This window comes from Aptenodytes forsteri, unplaced genomic scaffold, assembly GCF_000699145.1.
Source record: "Aptenodytes forsteri isolate BGI_AS27 unplaced genomic scaffold, ASM69914v1 Scaffold289, whole genome shotgun sequence".
NCBI lineage: Eukaryota > Metazoa > Chordata > Aves > Sphenisciformes > Spheniscidae > Aptenodytes > Aptenodytes forsteri.
This window is the reverse complement of record NW_008795025.1, coordinates 3806652-3819620: the sequence shown is the minus strand read 5'-3', so window position 1 is coordinate 3819620 and position 12969 is coordinate 3806652. Positions and strand designations below refer to the sequence as shown.

Genomic DNA, 12969 nt, shown 5'->3' with positions numbered 1-12969 from the left:
GTGTTTGAGTGCCCAAGGACTGGAGCCAGGCTTCCCTCGCAACCCCCCAGGGTTGCACAATTGCTGGCATCCTGCCTTAAAAATAATCTGGGGAGCCTTTAGGGAAGAGCCAGTGCCTGCAGAGTTACAGATGCACCCAGCGCCATGTGCCTTCATTTGGCTTTGCAGGGGGCAGTAGGAGGAAAGCAGGGCAGAGACAGGGAGAAAAAAATCTAATAAGATGGGATTCTTATCCCATTCTCTTCCTGGGAAGGGTCTTTTCCCAGGAAGAAGAACCAGGTTACAGGGTGATGATCTGCAGCAGTCCCAGAAAAAGGACTGTTCATGTCCCCCAGGTACCTGGAGGCAAGACGAGCCGTGCACAACACTCTCTGCGATGCAAGTACTGTGGACAGGGACTGCTCCCACATCCCGGGAGCCTGCAAGCCACCTGGGCAGCTCCGCTGGCACCCAGGGCTGGAAGGGCCCTGGAGCACCCATGGGTAAGATGAGGGGAGCACACACAGGCCAGGTTTTGGTGCTTCTGGTTGCCCTGTCCCCTGCGGCTCCCCAAGCCCCAGCGAGGAGGAGCAGCCCGAGCACTTCTGCCAGCCGCACACCAGCAGCATCTGTTTCTGGGGTACTTTTGTTCCCGATTTATCCCCTGTCTCCTGGAGCTATTATAAGCAGGTACAATCTGCATTGCCATTGTTATTCAGATGATGTACAGATAATTTTAACCTTTCTGTTCCATTTGTCAAGGGGCTTTTTTTAGCCTCTGCACCTGCCAGGCAGAGCACTGGCTCTCCGACAGCGAAGGCTCCCCATTTTGCAGCACCGGTTTCCCTTGCTAGGGTGAAGCTCTGCATTCACTGCGTTGCTCCAGGTATCTTTTTCATGGCCCCAGATATGTTAGGAGATTTGGGGAAAGGCATCAGAGGAGGTTAAGCACTCAGCTAGCTACATCCATCACTCATCCTGGCACCAGTCTCCCAGGCAGGGCTCCATGGGATGTCCATCAGAGACCTGCACATTCAGTCCCACTTTCAAAGCCTTTGGGGCAGTTCATACTTAAGACACTCACTTCAAAAAATGTTAATGCAGGACTTCTGGCCTGCACAGGAGGAGGTCCTCTCGTTAAACTGTTTTCAGCGCTGGTGCAAAGCCCTCAGCAATGAAGAAGGCATCACCACCCTGCAGAGCCTTCCCCACAGTCAGGGATGCAGATCACTTTTTCGGCTATAAAATGGGAATGTGCTTCTCAGCCTGAAAAATGCTGGGCTTTACCTCCAGTCCCTGCTGTCACTGCATCCATCGCCTGGGCAAGTGCCTTCAAAGCTGGGCCATCTCCTGGGTGATATCCCTATGGAACTGTACACTTCCCGCTGAAAACATGCTTTTTAGCACTTCATGAGCCAAAGAATTGAAAACCAAACCTGACAGCATTTGGGAAGTAAAGGGAAAGATGCACAAAGTGAAGGGCAACATAAAGCCAGTTCCTATAGGTCACGACGTTTGGGCTTGGTCCTCGGTGGCACCATGCAGAGAAGGGCAGCAGCGCGTGGGAGACACACAGGGTTAAGCTCGGCTCAAAGTGGTCCAGATGAGCAGAGCAATTGCCTTCATCCTTCCCTGAGCTCTTCTTGGCACAGCACCCTCCCATCACTGGGAAAGAAAAAGAAGAGTCCTGTTGAAAAGCCATAAAATATCCCTGTCACCCGTGCTCAGCCTGCAGACTGCCACAGGCTGCTGACTCGCCTCTGACCGCCGAAGAACTTTTTGTGCTTTGAACAGCTCTGCAAAAAAGAAATATAAGACCTGACTTCATCATCTTTGCTTGACAACTCACCCGTGAGCTTCAGACTGGGCAACAGCATCTGAATCCACTTGACATCTCCTGGGCACAGGTGTGGAGGGGTGGCCAAGCTGTTTGAATCCCCCAAAGCCCCGGATCCCAGCAGGTTTTCCAAGCCCTTGGTTTACAGGCTGGTGCTCCCTTGCATTTCTCCAGCGATACGATGTCACCGCGATGCTCTCAGCTTCCCCTGGCCAGTTTACTGCAGTGCTGCTGTTAAAACAGCTCTGCAGGGTCTTGGCCCTGGTCCCCCCAGTGCCCCCAAACCCCTGGTGGTGTACAAACCAGTTGTACAGTGCCCCCCAGCTGGCGTGTCTGGAAGCAGCCAGGCATGAGCCACAGCTCCCCTGGGGTGACAACCCTTCCCAAATGTGCTCCCTGCCTCTCTCCTTCGTAGCCCCCTACCCTGCCTGGGGACCATAGGGATGCCAGGGCAGCACTGGCAGGGGATGGCCCCTGTGCCCACGCTGGGCAACACCCCATCCCGCATGATGGGGCTGTCCAGCACAGTCTGTGTGCCACCCCCTCCCTGCCATGGGGACCTTTTGCCGGGGTCCAGCATCTCACCCGTGGTTCCTACAGCCCCGCCAGTGTGGTGGGGTGCCAACGATACGAGGTCCACAGTGGTTCTTTACAACAAGGTTTTATTTTTCTTTCCTTTTGACAAAAAACATTGAAGTTGTACATCGCCGTCAGTCAGTTCGGTTCCCTGTTTGGGTCCAAACGAGCATGTTATATTACAACATCCCACCCCAGTGCCTGGGGGATGAAGGCAGAGCATATCCCACCCACCCTCCCTCATCCCCAGGAGCCGCCAGCCCCACACCGGCGGGCTCTGCCCTCCGAGGCCTCATGGGGGGACAGGAGGATGGGGCTGGGACAGCCAGTCTGGAGGGGACAGTGGGGCTCCATGCTCCGGGGCTGCCTCATCTCCCCGCGCACCTTCTGCTGTCCCTCCAGGAGCTTTGCAGGGCTTTGAGCCCAATCCCAGCACCAAACTGGGATCCAGTTGCATGCTACTGGTGAATTCCTGCCTGGGCAGGGTCTTGTCCCATGCAGGCAAAGGTTGAAACACATCCCCCCGCTTTCTCATTCTCCCTCCCATGGTCAAGCATGGCCAGCAGCCACTGACGGCGAGCGCAGTGGCAGATCCCCGGTGTCCGGGAGGCAAAGGAGATGTCCAAAAAGCCACGGATGAGAGATCGTACAGCAGCAAAGTGAGTCCAGCACCTTGAAAAGTGAGACACAGGCTGCAATGGTGCCGCGGGGCTGTTTTTCCTTCCCCCTCAGCATAGTCTTTTCCGTGGTTCTCCTGGGGGTTGTTTTTGGTTTCGGAGACGTATTTTGGAGGTGCCACCTTGCCCCCACGGGTCCCTGCCTGCCCTCCCACCGCGGGAGCAGGACTGCGGCTATTGCAGGAAAGACAGGAGCAGGCCATATTTGGGCCCCCCTTGGGAAAAAAGGGGCTCTGGTTTGCTTCAGTTTCTGTACGTTAGTAAAACACAGGTTTTACATGCCAAAAAGCTCAGGTTCGGACGCTGCAGCCCACTGCCACATGTGGGTGCACGTGTGGGGCTCTGCCCCAGCCCGTACCACCACTGCAGAGGATTGCCGCACACTGCTTGCCAGCCCCATTCTGGGGCTGAGGACTCCCACCCAATAGGCACAGACACAAAAAGCCACCTCCTCCCCTCCCCGCGGGCTGTTACTCAGAGCCCAGCGTATTGTCAGACACCTTTCTGCATTTAGAAGTAGACGATGCCAGCACCTATATTTAGAGCACGTACAGCATCGCCTCCCCCGGCCCCAGCACCACTGCATCCCTGGCCCCAGCCTCCATGCGGTCCCATGCTGCCCGTCAGGCCTGGCTCCCCCAAACTCCAGCACAGGGAGCAATGCTCCAGCAGCTTCAGGTTGAAGCCACCAACTGCTCACAGATGGCTGGAAGGGGGGACAGGCGATGCCCAGAAGGGGACAGGAGATGCCCATGCAACCAGCCAGCACCAGGGACCTTCCCCACAGCTGCATGGGGCATGGCTTGCCCCCAAGCACCAAGATAGGGGATGCAGGACCTGAGCCAGAGCAATGGAGAGGGCTTCCTGGGGAATTTTTGGATCCTTTGGCAGCTGGAAGTGGCTGTTCAGGAAGCACGGGGCGAGCAGGGACAGCAGAGGTGCCACCCACCGGCAGGGACCAATCAAGGCAGTAGGAGGCTTTGGCCCCATAAGCGAAACCTGCTCCTTGGGTGCACAGAGGGCAGCTTGATCATTAGAAAGAGGGGGTTTGGTCCATGACCGAGCCCAGGAGCGGGCAGCCTTCGGAGCTGGTGGGATTTGCTTCTCACAAAGCAGAGCTCCTCTGGGGGAGCTCACAAAGTGATCGGGGCAGGGGCTGTTCTGCACATGCAGGAGCAGGGCAGTTTGTGCCCATAGCATCTTTTGGTCAGGAGAAGACATGGGTTATCCAGGACCAAAGCAAAGCCTGGCCAGAGCTGCGGCTTGGCCAGCCAGAGGGACTGGAGAACAGCCCCAAGGACCCGGACCACAACAACCCACAGCAGAGCAAAGCCATAGGCAGGAGGAAGGGCAGGATGAGGGCTGTGCTGCCTCCCCCCACCCAGCCCAGCCGGCTGAAGGCCACGCCCCATCTCCACACGCATGGCCATGCCTGGTCCAACCACACTGACCAGACCCCCAGCCCACGGAGCAAGCCCTTCCCTGAGGCTCCAAAGGCACAGCACCCTCCAGCTCCCCAGGACCACGCTCGGGCTGATGACAGACGCAACTCACAGCAGAAACACACTGGTGATCACCAGGGTGAGCCACCCATCACCACAAGGCCACCAGCATCTCCCTGGGCTGGCAGGCAAAGCATTGCCCCTGCAGCCGAGGGTGCACGCAGATCGTTAGTGCTGACAGCACATAATTACCAGATTAATTAAATGACCAGTGCTGGAAGGTGGCCCTATACTGCATTTTCAGTATTTGCAGGAGGCGCAAACCACCCTGCTCACCCCCCGGACCACGCTCCTCTCCCAAAGCCCCGCCGGCCAGCTCTCAGACACCCACCTGCCCCCGCACCGGGGCCATGGGGTTTGCAAACCCAGCCACCCCCATGGCAGCCCCCCTCTGAAGGTGGTGCCAGGCCCCGGGAGCAGGCAGGGGCCATGGCTGCAGGGGAAACTGAGGCAGGGGAGGTGCTGAAGCCAGGCTTCCTCTGCCTGGAGGACAGATCTTAGGGTACCGTCACACATGCACAACATCTTCTCTCCCCTGTGGACATGGGAATCTTCTTTTCCTGGGAAAACACAGCAAAGAGGCCTCTGAGAGGTTTGCCATCACCCCCTCGGCACCACTGGCGCCAAGCGAGCCATACCCCCAAGGGACAGCCCTGTCCTCGTCCCTTCGGCATCCCACTGCTGCAGGCACCACACGGCACAGCCGGCAGCCGAGCTGCCCAAAGACCCCTCGCCATGGCCACCTCTAATGAAGAAAATGCAATTCCCACCACTGGAAACATCTGGGACGGGGCAAGGGGAGCGGGGTGATGTTCCCAATGCTCTACTACAGTGACGGGTGCGCAGCAGCTCCTGTGGAGGCTTGGTCCTGCCCCTGCCAAATGGGGTGCAGGCAGTAAAAATCCCAAGGGGCTCCCCAGCATTGTCAGATGACTAAAACAAATCCATGTATGTGTATATCTTTATATATACAGCATATAAATATATATACACACACATACCGTATATACACACACAGGCACACCTAGAGTTCTCCGTATATAAACAAACATATGTCGGTGGGAGACAGGATACATTCAGCAGCACTGAGCCCCCCCGCCCTGCTCCCCCAGCAGACAGAGCCTCTCCGGTCTGCCTGGTTCACCCTGACCCCTCGGCTCCCCACACCCCGCCATCACACCTCACCCCTTTTCTGGGCTGGATGACACCCTTGGGGAGGGAAATTCAAAGCCACAGCAGCACAAACCCGAGTGACAGAGCAAAGGGGGCCCATGGTACCCCCTCACTAGGACTCTCCAGCCTCAGGGAGCAGAAAACCATCGGGATGAGCCTTCCCGGGGGTCCCGCTCAGGGCAGGGAGTGGGGCCACGGTTGGGGGGGCTCTCACTCACCCCCCAGCACGTGTGCCTGGCCAGGCCGCTCCGCCGCCCATCAAATACTTCTCTGTGCAGAAAAAAAAAGTGATAGTAATAAATGAAAGTCGACAGATTTTAATTTTTTTTTTGCACAAAGACTTTTTTTTTTTCTTTTTTTTCCCCCCTCTGTTCCGGTCGGTTTGGTTTTCTCCTTTTCCCCTGCATTTGGTTTTGGTTTTGTTTCATTCCCAGGCGTGGCGAAGAGCATGCATTGGAGAGGGGCAGGGCGGCGGCGGGGCAGGGGGGAGCTGAGACGGGGCAGGGGGCAGCTTCTAGCACTTGTCATCTTCCTCGGTGTCGCTGAGCACGTCGATGCTGGCCCCGCACATCACACCCTGCCCTGCCCCTCGCCTCCGCCGCCGGTAGTGCCCATTGGGCATCTGCCAGCTGTGCCGCAGCGGTGGGGCTGAGCCGATGGTGTTGGAGCGGCCGAGGCTGGTGGCGACGGCCGCCTCGAAGGTGAGTGTCTCCTCCTCACCGCAGTCTGAGGCGTGCGAGTCGTCGTGCAGGGCCAGGTAGGGCTCCGAGATGTAGCGTTGCGGGGTGGACTGTCGGCTCTGCTTCCCCACTGGGGAGCTGGAAGACTCGGTCAGGCCAGCAGCGTTGGGCTCCAGGGTGGAGAGGAGCGGGGACCCCCCCTCGCTCTCCTCGGCGGGCAGCGAGGCGTCTCCGGTGTGCCGCAGCATGGAGGCGTAGGAGAGGAGGGGACGTGGCTTGGGGGGCACCGGTGGGAGCTGGCGGCGGCCTCGCCGGGGGGTGCTGGTGTCCGAGATGGAGGGGATGGAGCTTTCACTCAGGGAGCCCGTTCCCTGCAATGCACCAAGACATGCTGGGGAATACAGGGGCGATGGGCAGCGCCATGCACCCACTCCCTCCCACCCCGAGCCTGGGCTCCCCGGAGCATCCTCCCACTTGGATGAAGCCCCGCTGCACCCTTGCCTGCCCCATCCCTGCCTCGGGGTCTGCTCCAGGGATGAGGATGGTGTATGCTCTTGGTGGGCAAAAGTAAAAAGCACCTGCAAACCCGTTGCAGAAAGAGCTAACGGCTCGCCAGCTGCTGGTCTCTACAGGTAGCATCTCCGTGGGCTTCAAGCACACTCAAGCACTGGCATCTCCAGGCTTGTGTATCTGGGACACTTTGACCTTGGCAGGGAACGGATGCCACAGTGGTGAGAGGATCAGTGTGGAGATCCACCCCTCTCCCCAAATGCTCTGCAGGGTGCTAGAGCAGCCCCAGCCTGCTCAGCTCAAGGGGAACAGGGAGATGCCACCGTAGGGAGGAGAGACAGCGCAGAGCTCCCGGAGTTGGGGCTTATCTTCCTGGTTTTGGCAAGGAGCTTTTTCTATGCCTCCCTTTGTGCTTAGGAAGGGGTTTTTGTCACCCACCTGCCTGTTGGGTGTCTGCGACCTGCCCTCGCTGGGTGACCGGGACTCGCGCCGCCGCTCTGGCGACTCGTCATGCGCCTGGGGACTCCTCTCCTCAGAGTTGCAGCGGGAGATATCAGGGGACAGCAAGTGCTTGCGCTCTTTGGATCGGCCCCGCTCCCTGCCACCTGAGCGATGCCCGTCGGACCGGTGGCCTGCAGCACATCCCCGTCAGTCCCCACTGTACCCTCCCCAGGAGCAGGGGATGCTCGGCTGAGGGGTTTTTTGGCATTGGTGTGGGATGGGGCCACCCACCCTTGCTCACCCGAGTCGGCGTTGAGGCGCCGGGCAGAGAGCTGGAGCGAGGAGTGGTAGCTGCGCCGGCGGGACTTGTAGGTGTTGTCACTGCTGCGCTCCATGGAGAACTCATCCAGCCAGGAGCTGTTGGTGCGCTTGTCCCGGATGGTGGAAAACGATCGCCGCATTGAGCTGGTGTCCGTCACCACCTGCAAGCAACCCCGGCCAGCCGGGGATGGCGTTAGCGCCACGCAGGGCTGGGGGGGACTGCGGTCGAGCAATGGTTCACCCATTATCACTGGCACACCAACCTCTGGGATGAGGAGATTCGGGGTGGGGGGGGGCGGCCAGCCTGAGGACAGCCCCCCAAATAATCTCTGTGCAAATCAGGGGCAGGAGGAAAGTGGGATTTAGCTTTTGTGCTTGTGAGCTCCCCTGCCCCAGCTGGCTGGGAACTGTGCTCCACAGGCAAATCAGCAACTATGGTTCAAGCCAAGGCGCAGCATGTCGGGGGAAGAACAGCAGCATCCCGCCCCAGGCGTGGGGACACGGAGGGTACCAGGCCATTGCCCCCCCAGGCCATCTCAGCATCCCTCCCCGCCTTGAAAACAGGTTCAGGCGGAGCAAACAGAGACATCGAAGAAGAAATCATTGACAGAAAGGGGATTCTCCAGTGCCCCTCGCTCGGTGTTTATTTTCCCGGCTGCTGCCACTTTTCCAGACCCCTCCTTGGTTCCTCATTTATTCCTGCATCCCCATCCCCTGCACTCATTCCCTCTCTCCCCGCTCACACTGTTGTTTTACCTTTCTTCTCCTTTTCTTTCTCTCTCCCATGCTTCTCCGTTCTACCTTCTCCCCTCCTTCTAGCTGTGTTCTCACATGTTTTGTGGAAAACATCACCTCCTTCTATATTTTCCTTCACTTTATTCTAGCAGCTTTTTGCCTCTGCAGCCTCAGGCCATTCTCCCTGTCTCCTCTCCCCTCACCATATCCTTTCTGCTCCCATCCTCTCCTTCTGATCATCTCCCCTGCTGCCAAATGGTCAATAAAGCCCACAAGGCAAAGCCTCCCTTCCTCTTCACGTCCCCCCACAGTGCCATGACATGTCACACCAGCACCGACACCAAGACCTCTGTGAGAAAGCAGACCCAGAGACTTCACAGCAAAACCGAATCCCATAAGAGCATCTGTGTCTCAGTGGAGGCTGAGTACAAGACAGAACAACAGAGAAACTGGGCAGACAAATGAGAAGGTGAGATGTGGCCTGGGTTCCCCTGGACAGACAGAGAAGCGTGTATGTTGGGACAATGGGAAAGGAAGGAAAAGGTGTTTCATCACTTGGGAGATCATCTGACAGCTGGGCTGGTACTCCTCGAACCTCAGCCAGTGCCCGGGGCTGGAGGAAAGGAGGGGTGTCCCATCGTGGGGGGACCCTGCAACCTCCTGGCGTGGCCCTGCTCCACCGTGGACCTCCCACATGAGCCAGGAGATCAATTCCCCTGGCTGCTCTCTGCTGATGGTGTCCCCCATGTAGGGGAACAGCAGCTCTCCTACTTGTGCAGCACCCCAAAGGTGGGGAGATGCTCCGATGTTGAGGCACTGGGGAAGCCACGGGACTTGCTCAGCGCGGAGAGAAGCCCCAGTGTTACCTGGTAGGCTTTGCTTGGACCCGGCACCCGTGGGGGCTTTTCTTGGTTTTACCTGGGGATCCACAGTGAGACGAGGCATGGAGGAGGCCCTCCCAGAGACAGCGTGGTCCTGAGTGTCCACGGGAAGGCAGCTGCCACGGTTAGAGGGCTGCACTCTTTGAAACTCCCTAACCTCTGGCTCCTGGAAATAAACACACAGCCAAGCTCTTGGGATGGGGTTGGAGCAGGGCAGCGCACTGCTTCTGCCCCATTTGCAGAGGGCAGCCCTGCTCGCTCAACCAGGGGCAGAATTTAAGTGGGGCCAAAAAGGGAGTCTAAGACATATCATCCGTCATGTCGCTACTGAAAAATAATCTACGATTCACAATCCATTGCAGGTGAGCCCAGATGTGGTGCTTCAGGCCTGCCTGATGGCCAATTCATCTTGCACGTCTTCAGTGGCAGTGGAAACCCTGCCTAGATCTGGGGATGCCCTGACTGCCCAGGCTTTAACTCCTCCTCCTTGTGCCAGAAGGGGACAAACGTAGGGGATTTTCTCTCTGACCCTGCCTTAAAGGCCTTCTGGCCACATCCCCATTAAAAGAAAGCATGCCGACCATGGCACCTTTGCACTTTGGTTAATTCCTGATTTAGGGGACTCTTTTGTACAGGATGTGGTGTCAAGGAGATGGGCAGGGCGTGACCCTGGAGATCTGCTAGAAGGTGACTTTATGGGGAGGAGGGAGCCTCATCTGCCACCTCCCCGCCGGTAGGACGGTGGCATGGTCAGGGTGGCTGGGGCAGGGGACGCCTGCCTGCACGGTACACAGCTCACACAGAGTACTACAGACCCCGGGGACACGGACCGGGCTGGAGATGCACAGTGGTACAACACTGCATCCGACAAGCGTCAGGGTGGTGCGCGAATGCACACACACAGACATGGAGAGAGAGATATATAGATATGTATATATATATATACACACACACACAGACAGACACTGCTGCTGCCGGCCATCATGTGTGTGAAGCCGGAGGGGTGTGCTGCCATTGGAGGCAGTTTGACAGCTCGGTTTGGGATTAGGGACACCAGCACTGACAACAAAATGAACGTGAATCTGAAAACATCAGATACCATCACTCAGCATGGGGTAACCCACTGAAATGAGCACTCAGTGGAAAAAAGAGCAGCCTGTGAAGAGAAGGATATTTTACTGCAGGACGTTGGACCCCGGTCACAGCTCTCGCCCCCAAAGCACTTGCTGCTGCCTGGCCCCACCAGCCAGGGCTGGTCCAGGGATGACTACATCCCCAGCACCTGGACAGAGACGAGGGGCCAGAGGCCCAGCTGGGGGATACCCAGGGACGTTTGTCCCCTGCTCAGATCTGTGTGTGACCCCGCAGCTGCCATCCCTCTGCTGTGCTCGCTGCCACAGGGGCAGGGAGCAGCATTTCACCACTGTGCCGGCAACCCCACACCTCCCTGTGCCCACCAGCATTTTCGCTGGGACCGCAGGTGAGTGCCCACCAGGCAGTATGTGACTTTACCAGAGACTGGTGCTCCTGGAACTGCCCGTGGGCTGGATCCATGCACGCCAGCTGGAAGATCTCCTGTGGTGAGAGTGGGCTCAGCGAGGGGAACCCGCTCCGGCTGCTCCTGCAAAGATGGTCCAGCTTCAGGGAGGCCACAAGCCGGTTGCTGCCATCGCTGAGTATCGCCTCTCCAGTGGCTCAGAGCTGGGGAGCCCCTGTGCTTGCCCCCCAGGCTGTCAAGGCTGAGACCTCCAGGGCAAACGTTGTTTCTTGGACAGCTGAAGTGGTGCCCGAGCAGGTGAGGACACCAGTGTCCCAGGTCCCACGGCAGCAGTGGGACATCCCAAGTGCAGTGCCAGCAACTCCCACCATCTCATTCCCACCAGCCAGGGTTCTGGGATCCCCCACTGACCCTGCAGCACCCAGGAACCTGCTGCTCAACTGCTCTTGAGGTTCAGGTCCATCCCAGACCCTCCTAGGTAAGAGAATTTGCACTTAGTGCCGGGATGGTCCTGCAAGAAGAGCATCCATGCAGACACCTGGACATCCCTCTTGGCCACCTCCGCTGCTGTTGGTGATGCTGACACACACCAGCTACATGGGATCCTGCAAAAGCTTTGTGCCAGGAGCTTTCTGCCCTGGACTGGGTTTCCCCTGCTCTTGGCAGCTCTTTAACCCTCTGTGCATCCCAGTGCCAGCTCCAGAGAACAAAACGAGGGCTGCAGAAACAGAAAAGTGACAGGAATACCTCCCTTCTTCTCAGGGCAATACTCACAGGCCTGAGAGGGTGTCCTGCTGGAGGTAAGGCAGAGCCTTCGCGTTCGAGATGATTTCCTGTGGCAAGGAGGATGGCTCCATGCGCTGGAACATGGGGGCGTTTTTCTGTATTGAAGAAAGGAAGAAGCTGAGCCTGTAGGAAATGCAGATGAACATCCAGTGCTTCACCAGCCAAGCCCCACCGCTTGGGAAGGCGACAGCGTGCTCATGTTCACTGTTGGGGACTGAGGATGCACGTATGCATGCCTTGTAGTCACCAAACCCCCAACCTGTACCACCATCTTCATCCCTCAGCTGCATCCCATGCAGCTGGCTACACATTTGGTTGGGACGTGGTAGGAAGCAGCGAGGGTGCTCTGAACATCCCTGTCCTGCCCACTACGTGCCCTTGCTGAGCCTCACCTGCTCCTCCAGCTGCTGCCGCTGCTTCTTCGCTTTGCTCTGCTTGTAGTAATCCATGATCATCATGGCTGCGTATATTTTGCCAACAGTCAGGTCAGAGGCTGAGAGCATAAGAGGGAACAAAGTGGGGACACTTCTGTGTTAACAGAAACAGCAGGTCTGAAGGCACCAGCGCGGATCTCGGGACAAGCCCTGCTATGGGATACCCTGGTGACCCTCAAACTCTGCTCACCGCTCCAAAAGAGAGAGAGATGAACACCCAGACACTCCGCGTGGAGATAAAATGGATGGAGGTGGCTTGAAAGCATCATCATAAACCACCAAGACACATATCTTCATCACATCATCATACGTAACGGAGCAAGCGATGCTCAGCGTCCTGCCCTTGTATGCTCCAGGGATGATTTACAGGAGACTGGGTTTGGCAGGAGTAGATCCCTGCAAACTGGGCGTTTTTCAAGAGGGTTCCCAAGCAGCCAGGCAGAGGAAGGCAGAAGCCAGCCTGTAGCAACACAAACCCTTTTCCCACTTCTCCCCCCAGCTGGGGACAGGTCTGACCAGTCCCCACCTCCCTTTGGGAAGAAGTTGCTGCAGGTATGACGGGAATTTGGCAGCGATGACAGCCCCTGCAGAGACTCACTTTTTGGCATGGGTACCAACAGGTCAAGCATCTTCTGGGACAGGTGAGGCCAAATGGTCAGGATCTCCTTTTGAAGCTCAGAGTCTAACTGCTGCCAATCTGCACCACCTTGAACAGCGGGGAAAAAACATGGCCCACGTACATCAAGACCTGGCACCAGGGTCCAACTAAAAACACCCCTTTCCCATCCTGCAGTGAGGTTCACAAGCAGCAACCAGCTCTCTGGGCTGGGAGGGCCATCTTGCACCACCAAGCCTGGTCTCCTACTCTTGCAGGGAAACTTTCCTACCATCCCTTCCATATGTGCCTCCATCAACCCATCCCCTACCCTCCCACTCAAA

The 12969-nt window shown here is 57.6% G+C and overlaps 1 protein-coding gene across 1 annotated transcript in view; it reads right to left on the bottom strand.

Moving 5' to 3' along the window:
• Nucleotides 1-6258: 6258 nt before the first annotated feature.
• CACNA1E (calcium voltage-gated channel subunit alpha1 E) overlaps nucleotides 6259-12969 on the bottom strand; it is a 122023-nt gene continuing 115312 nt past the window's right edge. Inside the window, exons 42-49 of the mRNA XM_019471144.1 lie at nucleotides 12629-12736; nucleotides 11989-12089; nucleotides 11585-11691; nucleotides 10825-10933; nucleotides 9350-9478; nucleotides 7677-7857; nucleotides 7373-7566; nucleotides 6259-6795 (exon numbers count right to left, since the gene is read on the bottom strand). Of these exons, the coding sequence (XP_019326689.1) occupies nucleotides 6259-6795; nucleotides 7373-7566; nucleotides 7677-7857; nucleotides 9350-9478; nucleotides 10825-10933; nucleotides 11585-11691; nucleotides 11989-12089; nucleotides 12629-12736 (1466 nt within the window). The remainder of the gene's footprint in view (nucleotides 6796-7372; nucleotides 7567-7676; nucleotides 7858-9349; nucleotides 9479-10824; nucleotides 10934-11584; nucleotides 11692-11988; nucleotides 12090-12628; nucleotides 12737-12969) is intronic.